The sequence below is a fragment of the Cibotium barometz genome, chromosome 39 (assembly GCF_041138505.1).
Source record: "Cibotium barometz isolate CiBa-2024 chromosome 39, ASM4113850v1, whole genome shotgun sequence".
Taxonomy (NCBI): Eukaryota; Viridiplantae; Streptophyta; class Polypodiopsida; order Cyatheales; family Cibotiaceae; genus Cibotium; species Cibotium barometz.
In genome coordinates, this window is record NC_141084.1 from 28,118,954 (window position 1) to 28,132,955 (window position 14,002).

At 43.5% G+C, this 14,002-nt stretch overlaps 1 protein-coding gene across 1 annotated transcript in view; it reads left to right on the plus strand.

The window, feature by feature from the left end:
- The first annotated feature begins 873 nt into the window (after nt 1-873).
- Nucleotides 874-14,002, plus strand: part of LOC147615956 (uncharacterized) — a 56,923-nt gene continuing 43,794 nt past the window's right edge. Inside the window, exon 1 of the mRNA XM_086778588.1 lies at nt 874-1,376. Within this exon, the coding sequence (XP_086634714.1) occupies nt 1,158-1,376 (219 nt within the window). The 5' untranslated portion in view covers nt 874-1,157. The remainder of the gene's footprint in view (nt 1,377-14,002) is intronic.

Consider the following 14,002-nt stretch of genomic DNA (forward strand, 5'->3'; position numbering starts at 1 on the left):
GGTTTGTATGGTCGAGACCCTTTACAAATGAGAGCTTTGGGCTCCTTGGAATTTACAGTCAGAGATTACAAAAGATCGTGGATCAACTTCATGTACATGTAATGTTTGTGGACTATAAAAAGCCTGATAGGTTAGATTTTCGAGTCATAGGCACTGGACAATACATAATTTTTCGGTTTGCTGTCTATAAGCCTGTTCAAATCCCATTCACCTCAAATATTGATCCACCAAATGAGTTTTGTAAGGTTTTGTTGTTTTCCTTCCTTTTTTTCACGAAAAGTTTATCTTGCATTAGTTAATGTTTTTTCCTTTAATGTTTTTTTGCCAGATGGAGCGAGGAGTATAGGCTTCCAAGGAGAGATAATCCAGTTGTTCGAAGATTGTTTTAAAGCTTTGTTCAGGTGTGTTGAGATTGTCAACATTATTTTGGGTTGAAATGTTGGCTGTTTATTTACGCCAAGTTTGGTGCTTAATTCAATGAGATTAAGCTTTAGGAGTATATATATGGCAAGCATGGTGTGTTTATATATAGGTTGGCAAGCTAGGGACCATGGGACTCATCACGGGCTTCAAATATAAGGCTTATCCTTCGAAGATGAGTGTTTTTTTTTCAATTGTTTGGAATTAGAAAGTAAGAAAAAAAACACATCCGTAAAAAAACACACCCATACGTGCCATCGCTTTCGCAATGAGGGCTTGAACCCGTGATCTTGGGACTCTAGAGCAACACCTCTTTCTACTGCACTAATTTGTGATCGACAAATAAGGATACTCTTGCCCGTCAGAGACAGGTGAAGCGAGTAGTCTTCTCTAATTTGCTCTCGTCCTCCTCTTCAGCCACGTGTCACTCTCTAGTATCTCCTTTCAAACACTCTCCTCTATTCCTCCTCTAGCCATGGAGCCATGGGGTAGGGTAATTCAAAGAGGCTGATTGTGCCAGGGGTTTACAAAGGGGCTGATTGCACTGGTGGGGTAGTACCGCAGCAGTAGCGCGGGGGTCCAGAATGTGTTCGGTGTGCGAGATGTCAAGTATATGTCAACTCTTGAAAGAAGACGAAGACGAAGCCGCACAGCAGTAGCATTAACAACCGCAACAAAAGCAAGGAGGGCGCGATCGCAGGGTTCATCATCAACAGCATCAGCGCCAGCACCATACCATGGCCCGGGTCACCACTTCCCTTGAGGAGATGAGCAACGACGGGGCTTTCAAGCGTACCCCTTCCACCTTCCGAAACTTCATCTCTCGCGAGAGCTCCGCAGAGTTCCCTGCAGTCTCTGGTAGATACCAGCTCTACATCTCCTACGCTTGCCCCTGGGCCTCCCGCTGCTACGCATTCATCAAGCTTAAGGGCCTCGACCACGCTGTTGGCATCACTGTAATATCTCATGCCTTTTCTCTTTCCATTTTGTAGGTCTAAATTTCAAGGGCTACTGTTAAGCAAGTAAGTAGAAGTAAACTTTTAAATGCCCTTTTTGCTAGCACTCCTGCTTGCAAAAACAATGGGCAAAGTCAAATGTTTTTCTCCTCACAGTTTTTTTCCCGAGAAAAGATCCTGCATTAGTTATAAAAGAAAGAACATCAACTTAAGCAGACTACAAAGATGCATGCTCAATAACACACCTTTGCTGCATCTTGTTAGAATCGCCACTCAGGTGCTGTAATCTCTCTCGAAGAGAATGTATAATGTCAGTCCAAAAATGTCGGAGAATCTTTGCGGGAGGGGTATGAGAACTGTCAACAGCCTAGAGACATCTGGCTCATCATTGGAGATGCCAATGATGTGCTCCCAGCACTGCCTCACACAGAAATTTTGGGGGCTATTAGAAATTACGGTAATTAAAGCCTTTTTCATTTTTTTTGGAAACCCTAATTTTTCAGGGCCATTTTCTGTAAGGGATTGGACATTGGCATTGGAAACTCTCCTTTGCTAAGACCTTCCTAGATGCATTGCATATCATGGCTACCCACATGTTCATTGACAAGTTCAATGGGGAAAGCTTCCGTACCTGGAAGACTAAACTAAAATTTAGTCTCATCAGGCCTTTGGCCTTTCATTGAAGGAGAAAACAAGATGCCTCAGAATGAAGATGCAGCTTAGAAAGCATGGAAGCTTAGGGATCAAAGAGCCTTTAGCCTCATAGCTCTTGGCCTCTCTTATAATTTCATACACCATGTTGTAGATCTACCAACCTCCAAAGAAGCCTATGAAAAAATGGACAAGCCTTTTGGGGCTCAGGCAAAGAACTCCAAAGTTTCTTTGCAGATAGGATTCTATGGTTTGTTAATGCAACCACATGAGAGCTTTGATGCTCATGTGAATAGGATGAAGTTCTTACTGAACCAGCTTGCAGATCTAAAGATGCAAGTTGAAGATAATGTGGCCCTTGCAGTACTTGTAAGGTCCATGCCGGAAGAGCTTTACGAGAACCTCATCGCTACGAAGAACTTGCCAAATCTTACCTTGGAAGGGATCATAGCCTCCTTCAAGGAAGAAGAAAGGAAGACGAAGAACAAAGCGGAGGGGACAACTCCTTCACAAAGAAGAACTCCAAAGATAAAAAGTGTTCTATTTTCATCTCGAAGGAACAATCATGTAGAGAAGGATTGCAATGCTAAGAAGCCTTGCAAACATTGTGGAAAACCCAACCACAATGAGAACAACTGCTTTCACAAACCACAACTTGATTTTAAACATATATCATGCCAGAGGGTTACATAGACGTGCCATGGGCTGCCATAAGACTACTTCATTCTAGAGGGTTACATAGACATGTAGGATATGCACACTTGACCATGACCCTTTACAGTGGATTCCTGGCTGACTCGTCCCGAACAAGGGGTCACAAAGGGCTAGTTACCACTCTTAAGTCTTGCATGTGCTCTCCAAATATGGCCATGTGGTATCCAAGTGCAGCATGCACATGACACAAAATTATAAAATAATGCTCTTCAGAAATGTGAAGTGAACTTGTGATCTTTGTCTGAAGAGATTGTCAGTGGTAGATCACAAACGGGGTGCCAAAATCGGATAAAGAGCTGAGTAATAATATTTTCTGTGGCTATGTGCTTCCAAGGAATGAGCATGCAAAACTTACTCAACCGGTCAAGAATGGTCATACATTGTGCATTCCTGGTTCTCATAGTTGTTGGAAGAGGGTCTACTAAGTCTATGTTGATATCTTGAAAAGGCTGCACAGGAACAGGCAAAGGTTGAAGCAAGTTGAAACGTGGCTTGCTTCAAGTGTGGAACCTTCACTTTTTGGGAAATCTGGCATGCTTGGACATATTGGTAGACTCCCCTCTCATTTTTGGCCAATAGAATATCCGCTCTAACTTCTCCAAGGTCATGTTAATACCACGATGACCCCCAACGAGAGAATCATGGGCATCATGTTTATGCAATCAGTATCATCATGCAACTTGCAGCAAGGCCTTCTTTATACCTTTATGTTAGTGAGCATGAAGCAATCCACTTTAATCTTTAATACATGAGATAGAGCTGTGTAGAGGCGACAGCAGATTAGGTCCCAACTACCTACTTAAGGGTGCAAGCAAGAGTATTTGATTTATTGCTTTGGAGAACTTTCTTTACGATGCAGAAAACTTCCTGATGATGGTTGATTGTGGAATGCCAAATGCAAGGACAAGGTAGACCAAATGTTGGCTGAACCATCAAGCGGATTGAAGACAACTTTGAAACCACTATGCACACCCAGATCTGCTGAGGGAAATGCAAGACTAAAGGCTGAATGTTGAGGAGGACCTTGGGATGCCTTGGATTGAAGCACAATGAAGTGCTTTGCTGAAAATATGTATGCACAAGTATGTTTCCTCCGAGCTTGGCATGAAAGCCTAGTTTTATAGGGACCACATCTTGAGAGTCTCCAAGGATGGTTTCATTGTGATTAGGAGATACTAAAGATCCATATGTCACATGCCATGCGTATCGTGATTGGCGGGCTCAAGGTGTCTTCTCCCCACCTCAGAGTTAATAGTGGCTGCCCCCACAGGAGGACCGGGGGATATGTAGAGTATGTACCACAGGACAGGTGGAAGATGAGGCGCACTACATGCTTAGCTGCTTGGCCTACTATGAGATACTGGGAGGGGTTTGGTTCACTTGCACAGGCGATACAGTTTCATGATAAGAGATGCCTAGGCATGTATTTACTGGAGCTCAAATTTCATAGGGATGCATTATTGAGACAGTATACTGAGAGGCAAACCCGGCATGATACTTCCCAGAGTGCCATTACAGATTTCTTTAGTTGTCATGCATCCACAACAAAGCCCACTGCCCACACTAGCGGTCTAGTCCTCCGCCCTAGAGGGTTCCTTAGTGGTAGAGCTTGATCTATTTCGTGGGCCATATGTTCTCAACCTAGAGTACCATGACGATCCAACGGATAGATGCAGATCGAGGAGGTTCTTTGATGCCATGATATGCTTCCATCAGAGAGACCATATACTCTAGGGCATCATATGTTAATCATGGCTCGTTTCTCCCGTACATGATCACATGTTGACATCACATCTGTATACACTAGTGAGTTGTTGTTCCTTTTCTTTCACTCTCTTTTTCCATGGCTCAGTATATCCATGGTATCATTGTATCAGGTATGGTCTCATAGACCCTTTGGGTCTTTTGTAGACGATAATATTACTCTCTCTCTCTCTCTCTCTCTCTCTCTCTCTCTCTCAATGGTCGCACTATAAAGGGTATACAATTACATCACCAAGATAAATGGTATGCCTTCACATCGCCTACCAAAGATTGCATGGGAAGCGAACTCTAAGCCACAAAAAACACATAAGAGCAAATTGCTTTCCTCTAGCTGGGCGCAAGACCTGCAAAGCTGGTTTGCACATTGGGGGGTGTAGAATTGCCTCGACCTACCACTCAGCGTAACGCAGTTAGTTCCTGTGCAACAGAAGCTATTAGACATCCTTCATCATAAGTGGAAAACAGTAGAAAAGTGCTCCAAGTTTGAATTGCACACACATAAACTCAAGATATTGGCTCGTGTATGCTCAACCACAAGCAAAGGCTGAACCTCACATCAATTTTCCCATGCTAGGATAGGCCAAGAGAGCCATTACTTTATTATGCACTAGATGCCACCCTCTTAGACAATGTCCTATGCATGCCATTGAGATGGAGGAACATTTCACATTGACTCGTGTAGCTACTCTCGGGTTATTGCATGATTGGAAGTTGTGGTGGATTATCCTATATACAAGAGCATGGGAAGTCGAAGAGCCATATATAGGGTGTGGTGGGCCTGGAGGCACCTTGTCATAGATCTCCTCCGGCCAGGTTTTTTGGGGGGAGTAATGGCTGGGAGATGGGAGCCTAGCCACTGGCGTTGCTCAATGCCTTGGGGTGGTGTGTTGCTGTTGCTCATGAAGTGCCCAGCTTATTCACATATTAGAGAGAATTTCAGGTAGCTTCTAGATGGATGTGAAGATATACAACAGCTTTTGCGGTCAAGTTTCCTTTCTCCCACCATGCTAGGCACATTTCTCAACCAACATTTGGATCATAGACAACAGCTTGTAAGTAGTCAAACTGACACCTGAAACCCTTCCGTTTGAAAGGAGAATTATCTATGCTTTGTAAGGAAATTTGGTCCCATGGGTCATATATGGCCCCCAGTGGACGATAATACCTAATCTAATCTAATCTCTCTCTCTCTCTCTCTCTCTCTCTCTCTCTCTCTCTCTCTCGGCTCACACATGATGGGTTCATACAGAGAGCATGCTACCTGACGTTCACATGTCACATGCTATGAGGATAGCAATTGGCCAAATACATGTCTCTTCCCACTGCCTCAGCAGGAGTCAGAGTGGAGATTGGTAGGGCATATCTAGGGAGAGCCATTTGCAGACTGCCTCATTGGAGTCGAGAACTGCCATTGTCTGGTTTATTATGAGATACGAGGGAGATTCCATTGCCTCTTTAGAGAGGGATTCGGTCCACTGACTCGGATCGTTGATTGCTATGACCAACGATGATTGGGGCTCTTTCTACTTGAGCTTCGCAGACACAGAGAGTCCCTTCTTAGAGAGCCTCGCCCACAAGCACTGTCACGATTGTGACTTAGTTCATTATACACAGTCTCCTTATGGTTACAGATACTGAAGTGACATGATTACAGAGGACCCCTACACTCAGATGGTCACGACTATTCGCTCTAGAGACATGCCTCTTCATCAAGAGCCACACTCCTTCGACGACTGGTCACACCCCTTCGCTCTAGGGTTGCAACTCTTCACCCAATGGTTGCAGCTATTCGTTCAAAGGATGTGTCTCTTCGCCTAGAGTCATGACTATTGGTCATGGGATGTGTCTTTTCATTCGTGTCTCTTGGACTCCTATATAAGGAGCCTGTTGTATCACAATTTCAATCAATCAAACATCTGTGTTCAAGTCTCTCGAGTCTACTTTCAGTCTTAAATACACAGATAAGTGGATGAAATACTAAGTAATAACAGTAATCCTCACAGTGGTATCAGAACAAAATTTTTTTCCTGGGCCTACGGTTGTGAGCCTCTCACCCTCTCCGCTCTACTCCCCTACCCGGTCTTGTATGGAAGCAGAAGAAAGATGGAACCTACATCTACGAGTATGAGGTAACCTAAACCTTCTTTCTCAATTCACATATAGAAGACAGATGCACAGATGTGTGTGTGGCGTACCCGGTGAGTGTGCAGAAATTTCCTGCTGGTAGCCCTTCGTGTGCCTCTTCATCGGGTTGTGCCCTTTCGTGCATGGGTTCGCATCCCTTCACACGAACGGTCATCAAATCAGCCCGGCAGGTACCCCTTCACCTTGGCGGCACTCCTTCCAGTCAGAATCATCAAGATCTCTCCATTTAACCAAAAATTCTGTAGTGAGTTTATGTCTTGTTTCTTTTTGTCTGACATCAAGAATTATCTCTGGAATTAAGAGTATGTGTTCATCTTCGATTTCTGGAACATAATCCAAATGATCTAAAACTGGAGAATCACCGTCCACAAACTTCTTAAGCCAAGAAATGTGGAAAGTTGGATGAATTCTACCCCAAGAAGGTGGTAACTCCAACTTATAACTGAGAGATGAGTTCTTCTTAATAATACGAAAGGGTCCATAATATCTTGGACGAAGCTTTGGGAAAACTGATTTCACTGTCTTGTATCGATGAGGGGCAATATATAATAATACCAAGTCTCCTTCTTGAAATTCAATGTGTCGACGACGCTTATTAGCTGTGCGTTGATATTGCTCTTGGACGTTGATCATCTTATCCTTTATCTGTAATAGAATATCTTGCATTTCCTGAATGAGGTGATCTGCTAAAGCCACTTTATGTTGAAGAACAAAGTTGGCAGGAATAAGGGGAGTATGGCCATAAGCTGCTTGAAAAGGTGTCATTCCAATAGCTGAATGATAAGAATTGTTATAAGCAAATTCTACCAACGGTAAATATTCTTCCCATGAAGCTAATCGAGACTGAACATAATGTCGCAGCATTTCTTCCAGAATCTGATTAACTCGTTCCGTTTGGCCATCTGTCTGAGGATGATAAGCAGAGTTAAAGAGTAAATTTGTACCAAGAGACTTGAATATTGAAGTCCAGAAATGTCCTGTAAACTTTGGATCTCGATCTGAAACTATAGATTTTGGCAATCCGTGAAGTTTGAAGATATACTGTATAAACAATACTGCAATATCTGAAGCTTGAGCTGCTTTCTTGCACGGGATGAAATGTGCCATTTTAGAAAATCTATCAACCACCATAAGAATCTGTGTATTGCCTTTAGAAGAACGTGGCAATGAAGTGATAAAATCCATACTAACAGTTTCCCAGCGTTCATTTGGAACTGGAAGTGGTTGAAGAAGACCAGCTGGAACTTGTCTGCTAGCTTTCATACGTTGGCACGAGAGACACGCTGTAACAAACTTAATAACATCTTGCTTCATTTGAGGCCAATAGTATGTAGCTGTCAAAAGACGATAAGTCTTGTTGATGCCTGGGTGTGCAGCATAAGTGACCTCGTGATGTTCTTTCACCAATACTCTTCGAACATGAGTATCATGAGGTACACAAATACGGTCCTGATAATATAATAAATCATCCACTATTGTGTATGCGCCATAAATCTTTAAGTCGGAAGGAGTTGCATTCTGAGAATTGAGAATTCGAAATGCATTTCCAAAATCACGATCTGTTGAATAACGGTCCTTGAAACTTTGAGGTATATCCATTTCAACTGTAGAAATAGCCAAGACCGAAGCTGACAGCATACGACTGAGGGCATCCGCAACCACATTGGTAAGACCAGGAACATACTCAATTGTCATATGAAAATTGGCTAAGAATTCGACCCAACGTGCTTGCCTAGCATTCATAACTGGCTGCGTGAAGATATATTTTAAAGAATGATGATCTGTTTTCACCACTGAATCTGCACCAAGGAGATAATGTTTCCATGCTCGATAGGCATGAACAATAGCTAAAAATTCCTTGTCATATACCGGGTATCTTCCTTGAATTGCAGAGTGCTTATGACTGTCAAACGCAATAGCAAGTCCTTGTTGCATTAAGATGGCACCAGTGGCAATATCAGAAGCATCCATGTAAACATCAAAGGGGAGAGTAGGGTCTGGAATAGCCATGACAGGAGTTGTTGTCAAAGCTGTCTTTAAATTTTCAAAAGCTTCTGTTGCGGCTTCAGTCCATTGGAATGCAGGAGCGGACTTTAAAAGTTCAGCGAGAGGAGCAGCTATTTCGGAAAATCGATGAACCTTTGTGTGATAGAAGTTGGCAAGTCCCAAAAAAGAACGAACATCATGGATGTTTGTGGGAGTTGGCCAATTGACAATAACCTGTATTTTCTTTGGATCTACGAAAATTCCGTCTGCTGAAACAACATGTCCAAGGTATTCCAAGGATGTCTTGAAAAATTCACTTTTGCTTGGATTAATATAAAGAGCATTGTCTCGAAGCACCTGGAAAACGATCTTAAGATGTGCCTTGTGTTCTTCCATATTGCGACTGAACACCAGGATGTCGTCAAGATAAATAATGACGAACTTGTCCAAAAAAGGACGAAAAAGATCATTCATCAGACTCATAAATGTTGCAGGGGCATTGGTTAACCCGAATGGCATGACCAGGTACTCGTAATGACCATATTTTGTACGAAAAGCTGTCTTATATTCATCACCTTCGCGAATGCGAATTTGATGATATCCGGACTTAAGATCTACTTTGGAGAAGACCTTTGCGTGGAGCAATTGATCAAACAATTCATCAATGCGTGGAAGAGGATACTTATTCTTGATAGTTAACTTATTAAGGGCACGATAGTCGATGCAAAGGCGCATAGACTTATCCTTCTTTTTCACCAAAAGCACTGGAGCTCCAAAAGGGCTTTTACTTGGTCGAATGTGTCCTTTCTCCAAAAGCTCAGTAAGTTGTCGCTGTATCTCCTGAGATTCCGTAAAAGAAACTCGATATGGAGCACGAGTAGGTGGAGCACTACCTGGAAGAATATCAATAGCATGGTCGACTGGTGGACGAGGTGGGAGGACCGCAGGAAGCTCCTGAGGGAAAAGATCCAAGTATGGAGCAAAGAAAGGTTGCGTGAGATACATCACCTTTGTATCTATATCCTCGGGAGGGTCGTTTGCTGAATAGACCATTAAAAGTGCTGAGGAACGACCACTCTTGCGGACCCACCGTTTCACTTGAAGAGCTGAAAGGGTTGGTGTAGAAGGTTGGTCTCTGATTCCTTCGAGAGCCACAAGCATATCATTTTGAGCAAATTGTATAGAATGGTTCCGGAAACTGATCAGGGGATCATATTGATACAACCATTCTTGACCAAGGATCATATCATAATGTGCCAAATTCATGACTTGGAAATCCAATTTGTCACGATAGTGCTGAATTCGAAAGGAGAGGTGTTTGACAATGGTGTTACACGAGGATGTAGAACCATCAGCAAGCTCTACTTCATAAACAACACTACTTAGAGAAGTCCGAATCTTCAATCTCTGAGTCAAGGTGGTTCCCACAAAATTATGAGAACACCCACTGTCAATGAGCACCTGAATAGGGTGACTGGAAATAGAACCTTGAAGAACCAAAACTTGAGTAGACCGCTGAGGCAACGGTGAAGAGGCAGGTTGTGTTGTAGCAGTAGCGGTGATTACTGAAGCATGTGCAATAGCATGGTGATTAACTGCACGCTTTCCTTTGTCAGCAACTAGGGGTTTCTCCGCAGAAATGGGGGGTTCAGCATTAGAATTCTGTCGATGAGTTGGTCTTTTGGGGCACTCAAACCAACGATGAGGTCCATTACAAATTGTGCATAATCCTGTCTTTTGTTGATCCCGTCTAGAAGGAACAGTAGAAGGACGAGGATTGCGAGATTGGTCACGTCTTTGGTCCTGTCCACGATCCGAACTGCGTGGTTGAAAGGAGTTAGGACGTCGGAACCGAAAAGAGGACGATCCTTCTGATCGGCGAGGTTGTTGAGAATTATTCCATTGAGGATTAGGTCGGGAGTTAGAAGAGCCAGATGACTCTCTGCGACTGTCTCAGCTCATACGAGATCCACTGGCTTTCTAAAAGTCATTAGTTCGACTGGAAGAGGTCGAATTTCGAGAATTAATGTCTGCAACACGCTCGGCATATCGTATGGCATCGGCAAGATTGACAGGGTTATATTTCTGGACATCGGCACGCAGTGTGGGGTTAAGCCCTTCAACGAAGGCATGAAGTTCGTCCGCTGGGGACAAAGAATCAATCTCCAGTATCAAGTTGGTGAACTGGGAGATATAAGAGGCCAAGGAACCAGTTTGGTCCAAATGGCGTAAGCGAGTACGGGCTTGGAAATCCGCATTGGCAGGTATGAACTGCTTACGGAGGACCTGCTCGAATTTTTCCCACGTTGTAACCGTTTTTCCAGAGTGCTGTCGTCGTTGCCACCATAATAAAGCAGTGTCTTTGAGGAGGGATACCGCAAAAGTTGAAGACAAACAGGGTTAGGGTTAGGGTTTACAGAAAGCAATCAGGCGTGGAAACCAAGGTGAAGGAGTGAACACGACTGCTGTACTCTTCAATGATAGAAAAAAGTGAAGTACAAGCCACATGATAGTGACCCCTAAAGGATAAGTGTTCACATGTCCGGCCATAAATGTGCCGGGTGGACCAAAACACTTATAAACTGCATATAAGTGAAACTGAACTAAACTGGGGGAAAAAACCTCCACTAACTGAAGTAAAAAGTGCCCCAGTAACCTACTGATGATCACTAGCACTCCTCTGGGTGCATACACAGCATAAAACCCAACAAACCCCCCTGGAGTGATATGTGATCACTGTACATCATCCACCAAAAGGAAACAAATTCAAAGCATTGCGGAATGCTTCAAATTTCGGACGTGGTAATGCCTTGGTGAAGATGTCTGCCACATTCTGATCTGTAGGACAGTAGATCAGACTGATATCTCCTGCCTGGAGTCTCTCCCGAACAAAATGATAGTGAATCTCAATGTGTTTCGTGCGAGCATGAAACACAGGATTCCTGGCCACAGCAATGGCACTCTGACTATCAGTATAGATAGGTGTAGGCTCCTCCACTGAAATATCCATATCAGTCATAAGACGACGCAGCCAAACACACTCAACAGTAGTAGTGTAGGCTGCTCTGTACTCTGCCTCACAAGATGAAGTGGCCACTGTGGTCTGTTTCTTGCTTAGCCAAGAAATGCATGAAGCGCCAAGGAAGAAACAATTCCCACTAGTGGAATGTCTGGTATCAAAATCACCAGCCCAATCTGAATCACTGTAAGCATGTAACTGCATGTCACCCCCCTCAGGATAAAGCAACCCAAGAGACAAGGTACCCTGCAAATAACGGAATACATGCTTCACAGCTTGCCAATGTGACAACCGTGGGCTGTGCATGAATCTGCTCAACTGAGAGACTACATACTGAATATCTGGCCTTGTATTACACAAGTAAATGAGGCACCCAACAGCCTGAGCATATGTAGTGGCATCAAAGGAAACACTATCATCTTGTAGTGACAGTTTCATCCGAGGCTCCATAGGAGTACTAATAGGCTTGCAATCCTGAAATTTAAACTTCTCCAGAAGTTTAGCAACATAACGTGATTGCAACAACCCAATGCCTCTGTTATCCTGCACAAACTGTATGCCCAAATAGTAATGTACAAGGCCCAAGTCAGACATGTCAAATGTCTGTTGCAGTATCTCTTTAAAAGCTGCAATTTTGTCATCATTTGATCCCATGAGCAAGAGATCATCCACATAAAGACTGATGACCAGCAGATCTGTCTCTTCTTTCTTCACATACAAAGTGGCCTCTGATGGACTGTTCACAAATCCCTGAGTGAGTAGAAAAGCATCTATTTTTGCATACCAAGCTCGTGGAGCTTGTTTCAAACCATACAAGGCCTTTTTCAGCCTGCATACTTTCCCCTCATGACCATGTTCTGCAAATCCCATGGGCTGAAATACATATACTTCCTCCTCGAGGTCCCCATGTAGGAATGCAGTCTTTATGTCCAACTGGTGAACAACCCAACCACGATGTGCAGCCAATGCAATGACACACCTAAGTGTCGACATACGGGATGTAGGAGCAAATGTCTCCTCATAATAATTGCCCTTCTTCTGTGCATAGCCCTTTGCAACTAGACGGGCTTTGTACCTGTCAATGGATCCATCTGCATGTCTTTTCAACTTATAGACCCATTTAGTACCAATGGCTTTCTTGCCTTTGGGCAGATCAACCAAATCCCATGTTTGATTCTTTTTAATAGAATCAATTTCATCCTGCATGGCTTTGTTCCAATGCACATTATCTCGTGCATCCACAAATGAATCAGGCTCATCATCATCCTGTAAACTGGCTGCCATAACCAGATTCAAATCCATGATGTGTGCATGCTCATTGGTCCTTGTCTCCCTACGAGTACGACCAGCAAGAGGACCTTCTAAATGGCTGTCCTGTAATGTCCTCAAATACCATCTAGGTATATGTCTGACCTGTGGTGCCTGCTGTCCCATATTTGGTTCAGCTTCTGGCTGATTTGGCTGCTGAATTTCTGCACCACCTACATCATTTGCTGGCTGTCCAGTACCCTCATGAGTTGGATCACCAACTGTGGAATGAAACTCCATGGGTAGTAGACCTTCAAACACATCATTTTCAGCCTGATTTGCCTCATAACCAGCCATGGATAATTCTGATTTTTCATCAAAAATCACATCCCGACTGATGAATATCTTCCTGGATAGTGGGTCATATAACCTGTAGCCCTTGCTCTCACGACTATACCCAACAAAAATGCATTTTGTGGCTTTATCATCAAGCTTCCTCCTCAACTCTTTGGGTATGTGTGCATATGCAAGACACCCAAAGATACGAAAATGCGATACAGAAGGCTTGCGGCCATGCCAAGCCTCAAAAGGAGTAATAGAAACCAATGCCTTTGTGGGACATCGATTCAAAATATGACAAGCACACATTACTGCTTCCACCCAAAAGATATGTGGTAGTCTTTTTGCCTTTAGCATACATCTGGCCATCTCCATGAGTGACCGATTTTTCCTTTCTGCAACCCCATTCTGCTGTGGAGTGTAAGGAGTAGTATACTGATGTTTTATACCTCTACTCCCAAGAAAGGAATTCAGCACATGTGACATATATTCCCCCCCTCGGTCAGAACGGAGAGTCTTCACCTTGCATCCTGACTCTGTCTCAGCAAGTGCTACAAAGGCCAAAAATGCATCATATACCTGTGATTTCTGTGTCAAAGGATAGACCCAGCATATACGAGAGAAGTCATCAATAAATGTTGCAAAATAAAAGCAACCACCTAATGACTTTGTCTGCATGGGACCACAAAGATCACTGTGTATAAGTTGCAACTTTGCAGTTGCTCTTAGAGCCTGATCACGTGGGAAGGAAAACCTGTGC